The sequence below is a fragment of the Dasypus novemcinctus genome, chromosome 14, assembly GCF_030445035.2.
Source record: "Dasypus novemcinctus isolate mDasNov1 chromosome 14, mDasNov1.1.hap2, whole genome shotgun sequence".
Taxonomy (NCBI): Eukaryota; Metazoa; Chordata; class Mammalia; order Cingulata; family Dasypodidae; genus Dasypus; species Dasypus novemcinctus.
Window position 1 is genome coordinate 31,110,526 of NC_080686.1, and position 18,102 is coordinate 31,128,627.

Consider the following 18,102-nt stretch of genomic DNA (forward strand, 5'->3'; position numbering starts at 1 on the left):
TAGGAGATAAAGAGTTGTTTCTCAGGACCTTTTCTGATCTGCTTGTGCCATCTCTATCTGAAATTAATAGCCCTTTTCAAGCAACACAAAAACACGTAACGAGAGTGTGAAGAATACCAAGAATACCATGTGAACGTATTTTCAGATACCTACTCTACATATTTAAAGTAAATCACAAGAAGAACATTATGTTACCTGGTTAGTCTCTAATTGCATTCAAGTATTAGACAGTCAGGTCCAAGTATTCCTATTTGTAGCTTTTCTTGCAGGCACTGAATCATTCTCTTGGTTTGTTACTTCTGGTATTTAGTACCAGTTTGAATTAATGCCATTATGACTTTTTTGGTTCCCCAAAAGCCAAGCCCTCTGGATATACACAAACACACACATACGCACACGTGTTCATTTTAAACCCCAGATTATCATGTTCAGTAACTTGGTTGCTTTCTTACTACTTTAATGTGACTGAGCCATCTCTCTAGTCCCCATTCTAGTCTTTGATTTTGGATTGTTGCTGACTTCCTTGTACTCTACATCAGTACGATTTACATTTGCTGCTTTCCATGACCTCTTTTGCTGTTTTGTCAGGACCTGAGCAACTCTTCTCCCAGGATCTTTAAGCTCTGCATTTCTCTTTCTCTTCTCTCCTTTCCAGTATCTACTTCTCAAAGTTTAAAATTCTCTTTTGCTTGCTAATGATTTTTGTGTCAGTGTATATTTTTCTTCTGGAATTACCCATTTTCCAGATTGAGAAATATAAAACATTTAAGTCTCAATATTTACATGTAAGCCCATTGTTTTTCCTCTGTTGGGGGTGATATTGGCGGATGGGGAAGAAGCCCTTAAGTTTACAACAAGTTTTGTGGAGAACTGGTATTACCTAATATTTTGTAATTTTAAAAATATTCTGAAAGAACAAAATAGGAAAGTGGAAGAGGTTAGATGAATGATCATGGACTTTATGAAATAAGATCTGGGCTGCAATCCCAGATATAAAAACCAACATAAAATATTTACCTTCTCTTAATTTCATTTTTATTGTATTTTGAGAGTCAGTTTTAATAAGAGATTAAAATGTGCTTTAAAATTTTAAATAATGGTAAATATTATGGCTTTATTATAGTGAATAATAAACTGTTCCTTTTTCACATCCATAATTTACTACTTATTCTCATAAAACAAAGGGGAAAAACCTATCTCTTTAAATACTAAAATGACTTAGCATCTTTTAGGTTCTACATTTTTTTATTCCATGTGGTAGTTAGCTCAAGTTTTATTATCACCAGAATATTTCATGTATTTTATATTATTTCTATGTTAGAGATAAAGGAACTCTGGGTAGGCCCCATAGAACATGGTATAAATGAGCTTTTCTACTCTACCTTAGCCTTACAGAGCATGGTTCCAAGACCCATCCAATGTTACAATATATATGGCCAACAAGGAAATAAGGAAAGTTCACTGTTTATCACAACCATGAGATTTTATGTTTTTCTCACCAAAAAAGTGGTTGAAGAAATTTTTATTATAATAGATATAACAAATACATATAGTGCTTACCCTGTAACACACAATGTTCTGAGGGTTTGACAAATAATAACTAATTTAGTTTTCATAATATTTCTACCTTAAAAGATGAGAACACTGAGGCATAGGAAAGTTAAATAATTTGTCCAAATTCACTCTTTTAGTAAGTGGCCAAGTTGGAATTTGAACCCTGACAGTTTGCAGAGTCCATTATATGGTATGGTCTGGATCCAATAAACTCAGTTAATAAATTCAATATTAGACAATTATTTCTAAGCAAAGAAGTATTAAAGAGAGTCAAGATGTGAGGATTTAGAAGTATAAAACATGTTGAAAGTGATAAAAAATCTCCATATTCAATAAGCAAACATTTATTGAATCTATACTATGTCCCATGGGTGAGTCCAATAGGAATAAGTCATGTTCTAAAATAGTTAACAGCCTAATAAGCAAGAAATATGCATACATAAATAGTTGCAGTGCATGTTAGTCTATGATGTGTTCTACAGTGGGAATTTCTAAAGAGCTACGTAGGTACAAAGAAAGTAGAGGTTTAGGTCAGTGAAGTATTCAGAAATGTTTTGAGGAAGAATTGGGTGTGGAATTATAGTAAAGGGACAGCCAGGATACGTTTTGGTGTTTAGAGAAGTCTGATTTGGGGTTTAGAGAAAGCATTCTGGTAGGTATAATACCTGAGCTGTTTTGAAGGACAGTTATCAGTTAGCCTAGCAGTGAAGGACAGGAAGGGCTTGTCAAGAAAGAGCAACATCAAAGGTTGTGAAGCAGCATGCTGTGCCCAGGCTACTGCAGGCAGCTCAGTGTTTCTAGGGTTTGGTAAATAGGAGTCAGGTTGTGAAGGCCTGGCATCCATCCTACATTGGGAGATATCAGAATGGTTTCAGTCGAAGAGTGAATTCAGCAAATTTGGATCCATCGTTTGTCAGGTAGTTTAGAGACTCTTTTTCAGAGATGAAATCAACATGGAGGCTGTTATAATAAGCAGAGTTGAGAGATGAAAGAACCATAGAAAGTGACAGTAGGAATGGAAAGGAGAAGAAGCATTCAAGATATATTTTAAAACACCGTTAGAGTTTCCTGTTGCTGTATAAGAAATTACCACAAACTCTGAGACTTTTAACAATGCGCATCTGGTATCTCCCAATTTCTGTGGGTCAGCAGGAGTCTGGGCAAGGCTTAACTAGGTCCTCTGCTCTACCTCCCAAGGCTGCAATCAAGGTGTTGGCTGGGTTGCATTCTCATCTGGAGGCAGGACTGGGGAAGAATTTGCTTCCAAGCTCATTCACGTTGTTGGCAGAATTCCTTTCTTTGTGGCTATGTATGTGAGGTCCCCATTTTCTTGCTAGCCATCAGCCAGGGGCTGCTTTCAGCTGCTAGAGGCCATCGCACTTCCTTGCCTTGTGGGCTCTTTCACAATATGGCTTGCTTCTTCAGAGCCAGCAAGAGAGTCTTTCTCATTCAATCTGCTAAAATGAAATCTTATATAACACAGTGCAGTCATGACATTGACATCCCATCACCTTTTCCACATCTTATTGGTTAGAAGCATGTCTTAGATCTGTCTGCACTCAAATGAAGGAGGTTATACAAGGTATAATGCCACAGGACAGAGATCATGGGGCCATCTTAGATTTCTGCCTACCATCAGTAGTTAATAACTTCATGCTCAGAGATGACAAAGGAGAGGAAGAAATTATTTTAACTCCCAGTTTATCCATGTGGGTAATGAGTTATTTAATAAAGCAAGATGTGAACATAGAACTAAATGTATGAAAGTAAGTGATAAATTCAGTTCATGCTGATGAATTTGAGTTTCCCAAGGAGCATCTTAGTGGTTAATTCCAGCAGGTAGTTGGATATGATTCTAAAGCTTCAGGCATAGGTCAATGTAGGAGTCATAGATGTGGCAGTCAGTATCACACAAATAATCATTAGGACCATGAGATTGAAGTAATGGAAGATATAGTTAAATTTGTAGGGTAGGGTATAGGACGGATGGAGAGAAGGCGAGTATGAAATTATACCTGATGACCTAAATTTTGTCTGTTTATTAAGAGATAAAATTGTTTGCAGAGGGCAAGAGGAATGGGGGATTGGAAGGGGAGATTGAATTCAGTGGAGCCAATTATGAAGAGTCACCAAGGGAAAGGGAAAATGTATTTGCAAAAGGAAAAAAAAAAAAGACTGCTAAGCAGTTCTGGGGTCTAACTGAAGCTGAAGACCATGAATTATTCATAGGAATCATCTGCAAGATTATGATTTTTCTCTAGCACCCAGAAGCACTGGGGGGTGGGGAGCAGAGAAATCAGTTTGAGAGATTGATTGAGAATTCTGAGGGTAGAGGTGGAAGATAAATTTTACAAAGGAGTTGAAGAAATTTGTGAGCAAACTGTACTGGATCAAACACAGTCTGGTATGAGAGGGTAGTGAGCAAGGACAGGAAGTGATTTAGACATAAAAAAGTAAATCAGAGCGTAAAGACTTTTAGGAAGTCATAGAGCAAGCATAGGTATAGTGAAAATAAGAGACATCCATTAAGATGGGAGCAGTGCTACGCTGTAATATTTGAAATTTTTGAGGTGTAGTGATCCCACATAATGAGAAGATCCTGTGGGCTACCCTGATTTGGGAGTGTCTGAAGTATCATGAAAATGAAGCTCTCTACAGAGAAAGAAGGTAGGGAAGCATGAGGTTTACTACTTGATGTGTCTAATGATAAAGAGGTTACCAAAGTGCTATCCAGGTTGTTGAAAGGACAGGGGAGTTGGTGCCAATGTCTTTGGGAAGTCTGCAGGGGTGAGTAATCAGAGACAGAAAGTTGGCAATAATGAAGCCAGGTGAGTGATGGAGACAGACAGCATTACCACAAGAGGTGAGGGACATCAACTTTACTTATTGTGGCAGCATTAATCAGCCAGGAATTCCCAGCCTTGCCTCTCCAACCTGCGGGTGGGAGTGGAGGAAGTGGAGGAAGTGGGGAGATGGGACATGAGCGAATGAATACCCTTGGTTCCAGGAGGCTGCAGAGGAGAGAGTACTCTTATGGAAGAATGAGGTATCTGTTAAGACATGGATGGGGGATTTGAAGATGCAGGAATGTTTGCTTACTGTGGAAAATGTGCTCCAGAAAGAGAAGAGGAAAGATTGTAGAGTGATGGGGATGGATATGGCAAGAGGGAGAGGGAAAGCACAGAATAATCCTTGGATACAAATATAACCAAATATAATTTGGGTACCAGTAAATAATGTCACTTTAAACCTTGCCTATACTTTTGAATGATTTATTTTTGGTGCATCTTCCAATTAGCTAGAAAAGGTCTCAATACTCAAAGTACATGGGTATTATACTTTTTAAAAATAGCTGAAGATGATCTTCTTGTTTCCTTTAAATGTTATCTAGCTACTTGGGACATGGCATTTTCTCCTCAAAGTCTGTCATTTAATTTGTATAGGAGAACCTGAAGGCAGACTTATTTTTATGTCTTTTTGGATAATATAATTGTTCTTGCATACTAATGGGATTTCTTTTTTCTGAAATTTTGATATTCAAAGTTTTACTGGATGTCTAGGTAATTGTCTCTTTACTTTGGTTTTCACTTATATTCAGTAAATCCTTTCAGTGAGCAAACCCAGGACTTCACCTACAGCAGTTTTCTTCTTGTGTACTTTATTATTGCTTCCATTATATTTGTTCTGATTTCTTCTTTAGAAAAATCGACTTTGTGCACACTGAGTATCCTTTACAGTCCTCTTTTCTCTTATTTATTTGGTATTTCATTTGCCTTTTTTACTTTATCAACTGTCTTCTAAGGAAGTCTATCAAGTGTGCTTTCTGCATTACTGATTCAGTTTTCTATAGCATTGGTTTTACCATTCTGACTTCAAAAACAAATTTAAATTTTGGTAACGCATTTTAGTTTCCTGTCAGTATTTCCTTATTTCATCTTCCAGTTTTAAAAATTTCTGTCTGCTGTTGCATTTTCATCATAGATTTGTTATGCTTGTCTCATCTGTCATTTCTTTTTGTTTTATAAAGTCTGTTTTCTTTCATGTTTATTGTCTTGTTCTAAAATTTAATATTTTTTTCATAGTTAATACTTTCCAAAACTGTGACTTTCCTCTGCATCTTGAGTGCTATTCTACTTTTTAAAAATATTGAATTTATTCCTTGAAATGATGTTTTTCGGTTTATTCAAATTAAACTGTGGAGTATAGTTCTGGTTCTTCCTCGGTCAATAAACAGTGTAGGTGAGCTGTTTTTGGCCCCCTTACCAAATAGCATGGTACTTTTTAGGTCCTTCTTTATTATTTTAGAGAGCCAGCTAAATTCATGACTGCTATTAAAATTTCCAATATCAGATTAATTCTGTGGGCCTTTGCTAAATTGATGAGAGACTTCCTACCTCTTACCTCTGTACAACTAATTAAATAGAACAACATCATTGTTGGATTATTTGAATCAATGTGGATTTTCCTTGCCAGAAGTGGTGAATGAAAATGCCACAAAATCCATTTTATCATTCCTCTTTGGTTTCTTTTACTATCGCTTTGTATCATGAGATGGCTATATTTTATGACTAGAATTCTTTCTTCCTTTAGTCATGTTGCATTAGAACAAATGATGGTCCCAAATGGGTATTGAAAGACAAATACTGATAGTTTATAAAACAACGTAAGATGAGACTGTTGGAACAGCAGTCTCATCCAATCCCTTTCTTCCCCCTCTTCTATCTTAATCCTATCCATGGAAATAATTTCCTGAGTTCCAGCAGATCACTAACCCATAGTCCTTGTTCCTAGTGCTTTATAATTTTTATGCCTCTTTTAGTATTTAGTGGGGTGTTGGAGGTGAAAAAAGTGAGTAATATCCAGTTAAGCATATCCATATTCCTTGTTCCTAGTGCTTTATAATTTTTATGCCTCTTTTAGTATTTAGTGGGGTGTTGGAGGTGAAAAAAGTGAGTAATATCCAGTTAAGCATAATGTTAACATGAAAGTTGGAGGGATCCATCAGATACTAGTGATACGTAGCTGGCATTTGTAAGTAGGTAGCCAGAAAAGGAATTATGCGACTTCCATAAGTCAAGGATATTTTAAACTGTAAAATGAGGCAAAAAGGTAGAAGACACTCTAAGGAATGCCATGTAGATGGAAAATGAAGATGCAGTGAATGATATTGAAAAGGAGTGGTCAGATAGGTAATAGAAGGACCAGGAGAATGTATTAATAATACTTTGAGAATTAGAGAAGTGAAAACTCCGTGAAGACTGAGATATCTAAAAATATGAAATGCTACAAAGAAGTTAAGAGAGATGAAATATTAGAAACATAATTTAATTTGGCAATGGGTTTGGCATTGGCTACCTTCAAAGGTGAAGTATCACAAAGTTGGTTCTTCAATAAGGGTAAGTGCAAAACTGAGTGATGCTGTGGAATTAATTTAGGTAAATGCCAATGATTTTATGTATCCTATTAAGTAATAGGTAAGGCTGCAATGAAATTTGCTTAAATGTTGAGTTGTTTTGATTTAAAACAGAATACAAAGATTTATTCTTTGGCATTGCTTCATTTGAAGAATGTTATTTCAATTATTGCAAATCCCTGCCTTTAAAAAGCCATTCAAATAATTTCAGTTTAACATGATATCATCTTAATCATGTTCATATCCAAACTGATTCTTATCAGATTTAAAATTCAAATATGCAGAGGAAATCAAATAAGAAATACTTTTGATTATTTGTATTATTTTTCATATTTGTAAAGCTTTTGCTTGGTGTATATGATGACTTTATGGATTTGTGACCAATCTTGAAAACACTTATTATTGGGTTTTTAATCTATATTTTGTCTTAATAGAACTTAAAGGAACAAGAAAGGACTTCAGAAGTTATGATAAACCCTGGCAGCTAAATGCAAAGAAACCTAAAAAGTCAAAAAGTGACCTTGCTGTGTCTAATATTTCTCCACCGTCACCGGAATCCAAATCATGTAAGCATTTGTTACTCTGATGTTACTTAATGTAAATAAGTCTATATTATTAAAAAATAAAGAAGAGATAAGAACTGAAGCCGGACTTTTCCCATGAGATTTCTGGCTCTGAATCCTAATAAATTTCGCACTCATTTCAGCATTAATATTGACCTTCCTTCTTTCTGTCCATCCATCCATTATCCATCCATCCCTCCATCCATCCATCCCTCCCTCTCTTTCTCTCTCTCTCTCTGCTCACTCACATATATTCACAAAAATGCATATTTGATTTAGACCTCTCTGAGTATAATATTCTTTTAAGAATGCAAGCTTCATAGAGTAGTCTCTTGAATCTCCTGGCCAGTTGCAGCATTGTGTTACATTCAAAAACAACAGCAACACCACATTCAATAAAGTACATAAAAACAAATTAAATCTTTTAGAGGGGAAGCAAAGGAGATTTCTATTTTAAAAATTTAACAAAATTTAAAACTCCATTACTTAGATTCCCTGCCTACTCATTCTAAGTCCCTATACTTATTTTCTCCCACTATATTCTAAGTACCCTTTCTCTCTCAACACCCTTCTTTCTCACTGCATTCATAGCCATTAAGTTTCTGCAGTGTTCTGCTTCCAAAGTGTACCTGTAAACATATCAAACATCTCAGGAGCCTGTAGCAGTTCAGTTTTTCTTGTAAGACAGAAGAGGCAGAAAGCTCTTCGTATACATTAATTTTTTGTGCTTGTTACAGAGTAAATGTTTGATTTTAATTTCAACAGATAAAGGAGTAGGTAGAAAATATTTTTTAGTGTATTAGTGAATCAATTACGTGCTAACTAGAATCTGAATTCAGGCCATTTGTGAAAATGATTGAAATTAACTCTGTGAGTTTCTTTACTTATAAAGTGGCATTCATAAATAGAATTGTATAAACCATACAAAATTTTTGTGAGAGTTTTGTGAAGTCTTACAAATTTCAAATATATTATAAAAATTATGTTCGTAACCAATTTGTCCTGTTGTACCAATTCAGGCTATAAAATTAGTTCTCAACTTTTAAACAATATAAAAGTTAAAATTTGGATCACAGCCTAGTTCACAACCCTACTAATATCCAATACAATGCCTGGCTCAATTGATAAGTACCAAGTGAAAAATAATGAGTGAAGGAAGGAATGAAACAGTGAAGTGACTCAAGCCTCAGTTGAATGACTGTCTCCCTTTTGATCCTGGATCTCTCTCTCTCTCTCTTTTTTCCATTGTAAGGGCTTAGTAATTTCAAAGGTTAGTCCTGGATTCCATCATCTTGAGAAGAAAATGCCAAAATGCCCGCTTATTCTGCAGAGTCTCTGCTGTTTATGGCCTTTTACCTTGCCCGAGTCTTGCTAGTGGTCTGATAACTGATGTATTCCTGTCTATTCAGGTGGTCTAAACACAACCTCTAGATACACTGTATCATTAGCTCTTTTTTAAAAATCAATATTCATCAATCAATGAAACATATTCATCAATCAATAGTCCATAAAAGTATACCATCAATAACATTTGATATAATCACAGAGTTGTGCATTCATCACTTCAGTTAATATTAGAGCATTTTCATTACTCCAAAAAAAGATAAAAGAAAAAAAAAACCAATTAAACCAAAATAATCCTACCCCTTAGTGCTCACCTCTCAATCTTTCTATCCTTCTCCTGCCATACATAACTGCTAACCTATTTCCATCTCTATAATTTATTTGAATTTACATTTTGTGTAGATGGAGTTCAACAATATGTAGTACTTTTTATCTAGTTTTTTTCACTTAGCATACTTTAATTTTTTCACCTTTGATGGAAGATTATTAATATATTACTACACACTACTGCTCATAGTTTGCTTTGATTGTATTTTTGCCCAAATAGCACCCTGATATTAACATATTGTAACATTAACATACATTTGTTCTCTTTCTCAGAAAAACATTCTTATATAGGCACTATTAACTACTCATTTTTCACCAGAGATTTTACTATGCTAACAGTCCCATGTTTCAATTTTTAGCTTTCCCTTCTAGTGATATACATGACTTTAGACTTTCCCTTTCAACCACCATCATACACATATAATAGCACTGCGAATTAAAAACACTATGATGTGCTTTCACCATTTCTATTCGTTTCCAAACATTTAAAAACAACCTTTTTACCAATTCTGCCAGATTAAACCTCAGTTTTCCCTTTTCCAACTTCATTCTGTTTAATGGTGACTTACATTCTAGCTATTAACTCATGAGTGTGCGCATTGTATTCAGTTTATAGTAGCAAATCGTTCAGTATTTGCCCTTGCGTGTCTAGCTTGCTTCAGTCAACATGTCCTCCATCATGTTCATCCATGTTGTCATATGCTTCATTACTTCATTGCTTCTTATAGCTGAACAATATTCTTGTGCGTGTATACCACAATTTGTTTATCCATTCCATTCCATCATTTGATGGACACCTGGGTTGTTTCCATCTTTTGGCAATTGTGAATAATGCTGCTGTGAACACTTTGTGTCCCTCCTCTCAGTTCTTCTGGGTGTAAACCTTGTAGTAGTATTGCTGGGTCATGCAGCAGATCAATATCTAACATCCTTAGGAACTGCCAAATAGACTTCCACAGTGGCTGTACCATTCCCACCAACAGTGAATAAGCATTCCTATCTCTCAACAGCCTCTCCAACACTTGTATTATTTACGTACACTTTTTATTAGTGGCCTTTCTAGTAGGTGTGAAATGATGTCTTATTGTGCGTTTGATTTGCATTTCATTAATAGTGACATTGAACATTTTTTCATATGTTTTCTCACCATTTATTTTCTTTTTTAGAAAGATGTCTATTCAGGTCTTTTGCCCATTTTTAAATCAAGTCATTTGTCTTTTTATTGTTGAGTTACATGATCTCTTTATATGTCATGGGTATTAAACCCTTGCAAATGTGTCATTTCCAAATATTTTCTTCCCTTGGGTAGACTGTCTTTTCACCCTCTTCACAGAGTCCTTTGACGTATAGACATATTTAATTTTGAGGAGGTCCCATTTATCTATTTTTTCTTTTGTTGTTTATGCTTTAGGAATAAGGTTTAAGATATCCCTATCTATCACAAGATCTTGATGATGTTTTCCTACTTTATCCTGTAGAAGTTTTATGGTCCTGATTTTTATGTTTGGTCTTTGATCCATTTTAGTTCATTCTTGTATATGGCATGAGATATGAGTTCTCTTTTATTCTTTTGGTTACGAATATCCAGTTCTCCCAGCACCATCTTTTGAGGAGACTGTTCTGTCCCAGTGAAGTGTACTTGATAGCTTATTTCTTTGGGTCCAGTCATAAATGTCCCCCCTTTCATTCCTGATTTTATTTATTTGCATTTTCCCTCTCTTTTTTCTTTGTTAGTCTAGCTAAGGGTTTCAATTTTATTGATCTTCTCAGAGAACCTGCTTTTGGTTTTGTAGATTTTTCTCTATTTTTGTTGTGTTGTTCTCAATTCTACTTATTTCTGCTCTAATTTTTGTTATTCCTTGCTTTCTTTGTTTTGGGATTGGTTTGCGCTTGCTTTTCCTTGCTTTGGGATTGGTTTGCTCTTGTTTTTCTAGCTCCTTAAGTATTCAGTTAGGTCTCTGACTTTAGCTCTTTCTTCTTTTTTAATGTAAATGCTTAGGACTATAAATTTCCCTCTCAGCACTGTCTTCAATGTATCCCATAATTTTTGATATGTTGTGTTCTTATTTTTATTTGTCTAGTGATATTATCAATTTCTCTTGAAATATCTTCTTTGACCCACTGATTGCTTAGGAGTATGTTATTTAGCCTCCATGTATTTGAGAATTTCCCGATTCCTACTTATTTCCAGTTTCATTCCATTATGATCAGAGAAGGTGCTTTGTTTAATTTCATTCTTTTTATATTTATTGAGATCTGTTTTGTGGCCCAACATGTGATTTATCCTGGAGAAAGATCCATGAGCACTTGAGAAGAATATATAACCTGCTGATTCGTGATACAACATTCTGTATATGTCTGTTAGGTCTATTTCATTTATCATATGGTTCAAGTTCTCTGTTTCCTTGTTGATTTTCTATTTCTTCCATCTCCTGATGTGAGTGGCATGTTGAAGTCTCCAGCTATTATTGTAGAACCATCTGTTTTGCCAGAGTTTACCTCATATATTTTAGATATTTCCTCGTTCATGGTGGATTGTTCTTTTATTAATATACAGTGGCCTTCTGCATCCGTTATAACTTTTGGGATTTAAAGTCTGTTTTGTCTGACATTAACATAGCTATCCTGGCTTTTTTTTTTTTTTTTTGGTCACTGTTTATGTGAAATATACCAACCTTTCACTTTCAGCCTTTTTGTATCCTTGTGTGTAAGGTGATCTCTTGCAGACAGTGTATGAATGACTCGATTTTTTTATCCATTCTTTCAGCGTATCTTTTGATTTGGGAGTTTAGTGCATTAATCTTCAATGTTATTACTGTAAAGGCATTATTTACTTCAACTGATTTGTCACTTTGGTTTTCACATGTCATATCTTGATTTTGTCTGTCTTTTTTGTACTTTTGCTTATTATTCTTTTTGGTAGTCTTCACTTCTATACTCTTCTCTAAGCCTCTCTCTATTGTCTTTTCTTTTACGCTGCAGAACTTCCTTTAATGTTTCTGCTGAGCTGTATTCTTATTGACTAACTCTCTTAGTTTCTGTGTATATTTTGAACTCACTGATATATTTAAAGGACAGTTTTGCTGGTTACAGAATTCTTCCCTGGGAATTTTTCTCTGCCAGTATCCTTGTTATATTATACCACTGCCTTCTTGCTTTCATGGTTTCTGAAGAGAAATCTGCCCTAAGTTTTACTGGACGCCCCTTGTATGTGATGCTTTGCTTGTCCCTTATTGCTTTCTGAATTTTCTCTTTATTTTTGGTATTTGATATTCTGAATAGTATGTGTTTTGGAGTAGGTCTTTTGGATTTACTCTGATTGGAGTCAGCTGTGCTTCTTGGACCTATAAATTCATGTCTCTCTTGACAGCTGGGAAATTTTCAGCCATTATTTTCTAAAATAACTCTTTCTGCACCTTTTAATTTCTCTTCTCCTTTTGAAACTGCCATGACATGTATATTGTTGCACTTCATGCTGTCATTCATCTCCCTGAGCCCCTGCTCAATTTTTCCCATTCATTTATCTTTTTGTTCTTCTCTCCCTTCAATTTCACTGTGCTCTTCTACATCACTGATTCTTTCTTCTATGAGTTCATACCTGCTATTGTATATTTAATTGTACCTATAGTCTTTCATTCCCAAAAGCTCTGTTATTTTTTTCTTTTTTTAAAGATTTATTTTTATTTATTTGTTCCCCCCTGCCCCAGTTGTCTGTTCTCTGTGTCCATTTGCTGCGTGTTGTTCTTTTTGTCTACTTCTGTTGTTGTAAGCAGCACAGGAATCTGTGTTTCTTTTTGTTGCATCATCTTGCTGCATCTGCTCTCCGTGTGTGCAGCACAATTCCTGGGCAGGCTGCACTTTCTTTTGCGCTGGGCGCCTTTCCTTACAGGGTGCACTCCTTGTGCGTAGGGCTTCCCTATGCGGGGGACACCCCTGCGTGGCACGGCATTCCTTGCACACATCAGCACTGCACATGAGCCAGCTCCACAAGGGTTAAGGAGGCCCAGGGTTTGAACCGCAGACCTCCCATGTGGTAGACAGACGCCCTATCCACTGGGCCAAGTCCGCTTCCCTATTTTTCTTTTCAATCTTTCAAATTCTTCTTTATGTTCACCCAGTGTCTTCTTAATGTGTTTCATTTCTTTGTCTTGTTATTGTTCAATTCCTTGTTTGAGTTAGCAGATTTTATGAACATCATTGATTAGTTGTTTCAAATCCTGTGTTTCATCTGGAGATTTTGATTTGTTCCTTTGCCTAAGCCATATTTTTCTTTTTCTTGTATGATTTGTAATTTTTTGCTGATGTCTTTGCATCTGATTATGATGGTAAGTTTACTCTGACTGTCAGTTTCTCTCCCTTGCCTAGCGATTTAGTATTGTATGGGTGTATGTTACCACTGTTCTTTGAGTCTTGGTTCGGCTTGTTCTAGGTCTTTATTTCACCTGTTTAACAGCTCAAAACAGGGCCCTGGAGCCAGTAATGGGGTGTAGACCAATTTTCAGGGGCCTTGGGGAGGGGTAAGTAAAGCTTCCAAACAGCTTCCTATTTACTTTTTCTCCTTTATATGTACTTTACTTGTCTGCCAAAAGATGGCACTCTTCATCAGTAGATTTTAAAGCAAAAATAATAAAATAGCCTGGATATTTATGCATATGTAGAAATAAAATGTGTGATGATAAAAATACAAATGTTTCAGGATTATTGATTGGAATTATATTGTCAAGAAGAGGGAAGTGGATGTGGCCCAAGTGATAGAGATTCCACCTACCATATGAAAGGACCTGAGTTCGATCCGTGGGGCCTCCTGGTGGAAAAGAAGAGGAAAATGTGCCCGCATGGCAAGCCACTGCCTGCAGGAGTGCCCACGCAAATGCCCACATGGTGAGCCAGTGCCCACATGAGTGCCTGCACAAGTGCCCATATGGTGAGCCAGTGCCCTGCACAAGTGAGTCATGCAGCAAGCTGATGACGCATCAGAAGGGAGGCAAGGGGAGAGTCAAGATGAAGTGCAACAGAAACTGAAGTGGCACAATTGACAGGGAACCTCTCTCCCCATCAGAGGTCTCAGGATCAAATCCCATTGAATCCTAGAGGAGAGAAAATTAGAAGAGAAGACAACACAGACAGCAAAAACAACAAGGCAGGAGGACAAGAGAGGGAAAATAAAAAAATAAATCTGAAAAAAAAAGGAAAGAAGAGAAGATATTAAATTAATCCTGAAATAATAGAATATCATAGAATGGGATAGGCTAAAAATGCATATTATAATGTCTATAGCACCCACCGCTAAAGAATAGCACAAAAAGACATAAAGAAAAAGTAGGTAAACTATTAAAATAGTTAAATATATTTAATTAATCCTTCCCCAAAAGGCACGAAAAGAGGAAGGGAGGAACAGAGAATGGATTTGAAAATAGAAATCAAATAACAAGATGGTGTCCTTAAGTAAAAGCATATCAGTCATTACAGTTAATATAAATGGATTTAAACATACAAATTAGAAAGCACAGGTTGTCATACTGGATTAAAAAAAAGTGAAGCCAAGTGTATTAGTCAGCCAAAAGGGTGCAGATGCAAAATGCCAGAAACCAGTTGATTTTTATAAAGGGTATTTATTTGGGGTAGGAGCTTACAGATATCAAGCCATAAAGTGTAAATTACTTCCCTTACGAAAGTCTCTTTCCACGTGTTGGAGCAAGATGGCTGCTGATGCCTGACAGGGTTCAGGGTTCCTGGGTTCCTGTCTTCCCAGGTCATCTCCTCTCTGGGCTTACTTCCTGAGGCTCCAGCTTAAGACTTCAGCATCAAACCCCAACATCAAAACTCCAACATCAAAACCCTTAACTTTGTCCTTTGCCATGCCTTTTATCTGTGAGTCCCCACCCATCAAAGGGTGGGACTCAATGTCCTACTGACACAAGAGGGTGACATAATTACTTATTCAAATAAATTTATTAATCCAATGTAATCTATTATTCCAAGAGGAGAAGATCAGTTTACAAACATAATCCAGTATTTCTTTTTGGAATTCATCAGTAATATCAAAGTGCTACACCAAGGTTTCAATTGTTTATGGGAAATAAACTTCAAACACAGAGATGCAACAGTGTGAAATGCTATACTTAAAGATAGTCTACAGAGTTATGCTAATATCTGACCAAGTGGAATTTGAGATGAGTTTTACCAAAGATAAAGAATATTTTGTAATGATACGAGGTTACTTAATAAAAAATATACAACAGTACTAAAGGGTAAGTACCAAATAACAAAGTTCCCATTTACATGAGGCAAAAATATGCAGAACTAAAGGGAGTTATGGACAGAAAGCATGAACAGACCAGAAAACAAAACAAAAGGATATAGAAGATTTGAACAACATTCTTAACCACCTTAAATTAATTGACATTTGTAGACCACTATACCCAACAAAATTAGAACGCACGTTTCTCTATTATACCTGGACTGTTCATCAAGAAAATATGCTGTGCCCTAAAACACATCTCAGTACATTTCAAAGTTTGAAGTTATGGAGAGTACTGTTTTTGACCAAAATTGTATTTAGTTAGGAATCGATTACAGTAAAATACCTAGAACACCCCACATATTTTGATATTAAATATCACATTTCTAAATAGGCCATAAGTCAAGGATAAAATCATGAAGAAAATTAGAAACATTTTGAAAAAAAATCTGTGGAAGTTTGTGAATTATATCTAAAACAGTGCTTAGAAGGAAATTTATGACTTTAAATTCCTTTATCAGAGAAGAAGAATGGTGTACTGTATCAGAAAAGAAGAAAGGTATATAAATCAATAACCTCGGGGAATTCTCCAGGGCAAGTATATAGGGAACATAAATATGTTAGGATGTATGTTGGATATTTTTATAGTAGTTATTACAGTTACAAACGTTAACTGAGTTCCCACTCAGGGGAGCTCTGTCACATTCCCCAATGGAACAACAATAATCCCCCAAGTGCAATGGCAAAGATCAACAAGGAAGGATGGTCCAATAATGAGTCCTTGATACTGATGACTATGCTTAAGAGCCTGTGTGCCTGAAACATGAACTAGGTTTAGAGCTGTAGGGTGCCTAAAATTTACCTCCTGAGAGCCTCCATGTTGCTCAAATGTGGCCGCTCTCTACGCCAAACTCAGTGTGTATATGCATTACCTTCCCCCCAGCATGGGACATGACTCCTGGGGATGAGCTTCCCTAGTGCCAAGGGATTACCACCAATCACTAACTGGAGAAGCAACTAGAAAGAGACCTCAAATAAAAGAATCAACTCAGGCCAGCAGAATATCTCAGCCTACATGTTGAACCAAGTGTTAAAAACTGCTCTTTGACCTTGAATAAAAGGTGGAAATGGCAAAGACAAATGAGCTGATATGGCTAAGAGTCTTCCAAAAAGGGTTGGGAGGTCATCAGAGGGGTCATGCTTAGGCACACCTCAGCAGGATCCCAGAAAAAGCCAAAATAGATACAACCCTAGGTACTGGTTCTCCTGAAGGGTATGGAGATCCACAGTGTATATAATCATGGCAGATGGATTTGGAACTCTGTCAGAGGGCCCTACTTTGGAATTTGTCCTCCTGAGTGTGACGGAGCTGGACTCAGATGTGACTTTTCTACACATGCCTCTTCTGTCACTTTTACTGAACCTGTGGTTGGTGCTAGGGATGGTCCATACTCAGGAGACTTGAATCTTTGGACTGCCCATGTGACAGCTGGGCCCTGAGCCTCAGCACAGTGGCAACTCCTACTCTCTGGTTCGTTCGTCTTACCCAGGTCAGCTAACAGGGAGGTGAAGATGGTCAAACACCACACTAGGGAATCAAGAGTGCCTACAACTGTAAGCAGGAGAATTGCATCCATCATCCATGTGGAATCTAAGCCCCCTTTTAATCTAGAAGTGGAGGGGACATCGCCATCCCAGGGTCCACAGAATGGAGGAATAAAATATGGACTAGAGTGGACTTACTGATATTCTACTATAAAACTATTGTGACAAGTAGTAGAAGAAATTTTAGCATCGAGGTGGAGAAAGTGGCCACAGTAGTTGCTGAGGGCAGGGAGAGGGTAGAAGAGATGTGATGTGGGGGCATTTTTGGGATTTTGAGTTGCCTTAATTATATTGCAGGGTCAGATGCTGGACTTTATATATCCTGCTATAACCCACTGAATGTACTGGGGGAAAGTGCGAACTACAGGGTAAACTATTATCTGTGTAGTGCAGCAGTGCCCCAAAATGTGTTCACCAAGTGTGATGAGGGTGCCACAATGATGAGAGAGGTTGTTGGTGTGGGAGGGTGGGGGTATACAGGAACCTCTTATATTTTTTAGTGTAACAGTTTTTTTGTGATGTATATATCTTCAAAAAAAATACAATTTACAAAAATGATGTGGTGGGAGTGAGGAGTGGGTTAAATGGGAACCACTTATGTTTTTTGTTTTTTGTTTTATTTTTTTTAAAGTAACATTCCTTGTGTTCTATTAATTTAAAAAGTTTAAAAAAAGCAAAAAACGGGAAACTACGTGTGTGGGGCAGTGTATGGGAACTCTCTGTACTTTCTTTGCAACATGTATGTAAACCTAAAACTGCTCTAACAATAAAGTTTATTATTTTAAAAAAATCAATAATCTCAAGTTTCATCATAATAACATAGAAAAATAATAAATAAAACCAAGATTGGAGAAAATGAAATGATAAAATTTTTTAAAAAATAGAAGTCAAAATAGAAGGCAGATATATAATAGACAAAAATCAACAGAACCAGAGTAGGTTATTTGAAAATATTTATGAAATAAACACCTAGCAAGACTGATCAAGAAAAGAGAAAACATAAATTACCAATATCAAATTTGAAAGAAGGAACATGACCAAAGATTCTGAAGACA

General features: G+C 36.3%; 1 protein-coding gene across 2 annotated transcripts in view; it reads left to right on the forward strand.

Moving 5' to 3' along the window:
• Positions 1 to 18,102, forward strand: part of C14H8orf34 (chromosome 14 C8orf34 homolog) — a 441,268-nt gene that overhangs the window by 87,478 nt on the left and 335,688 nt on the right. For both annotated transcript variants that reach the window (XM_058275622.2, XM_071207845.1), the window contains exon 3: positions 7,402 to 7,533. In XM_058275622.2, coding sequence (XP_058131605.2) covers positions 7,402 to 7,533 — 132 coding nt within the window. The remainder of the gene's footprint in view (positions 1 to 7,401; positions 7,534 to 18,102) is intronic.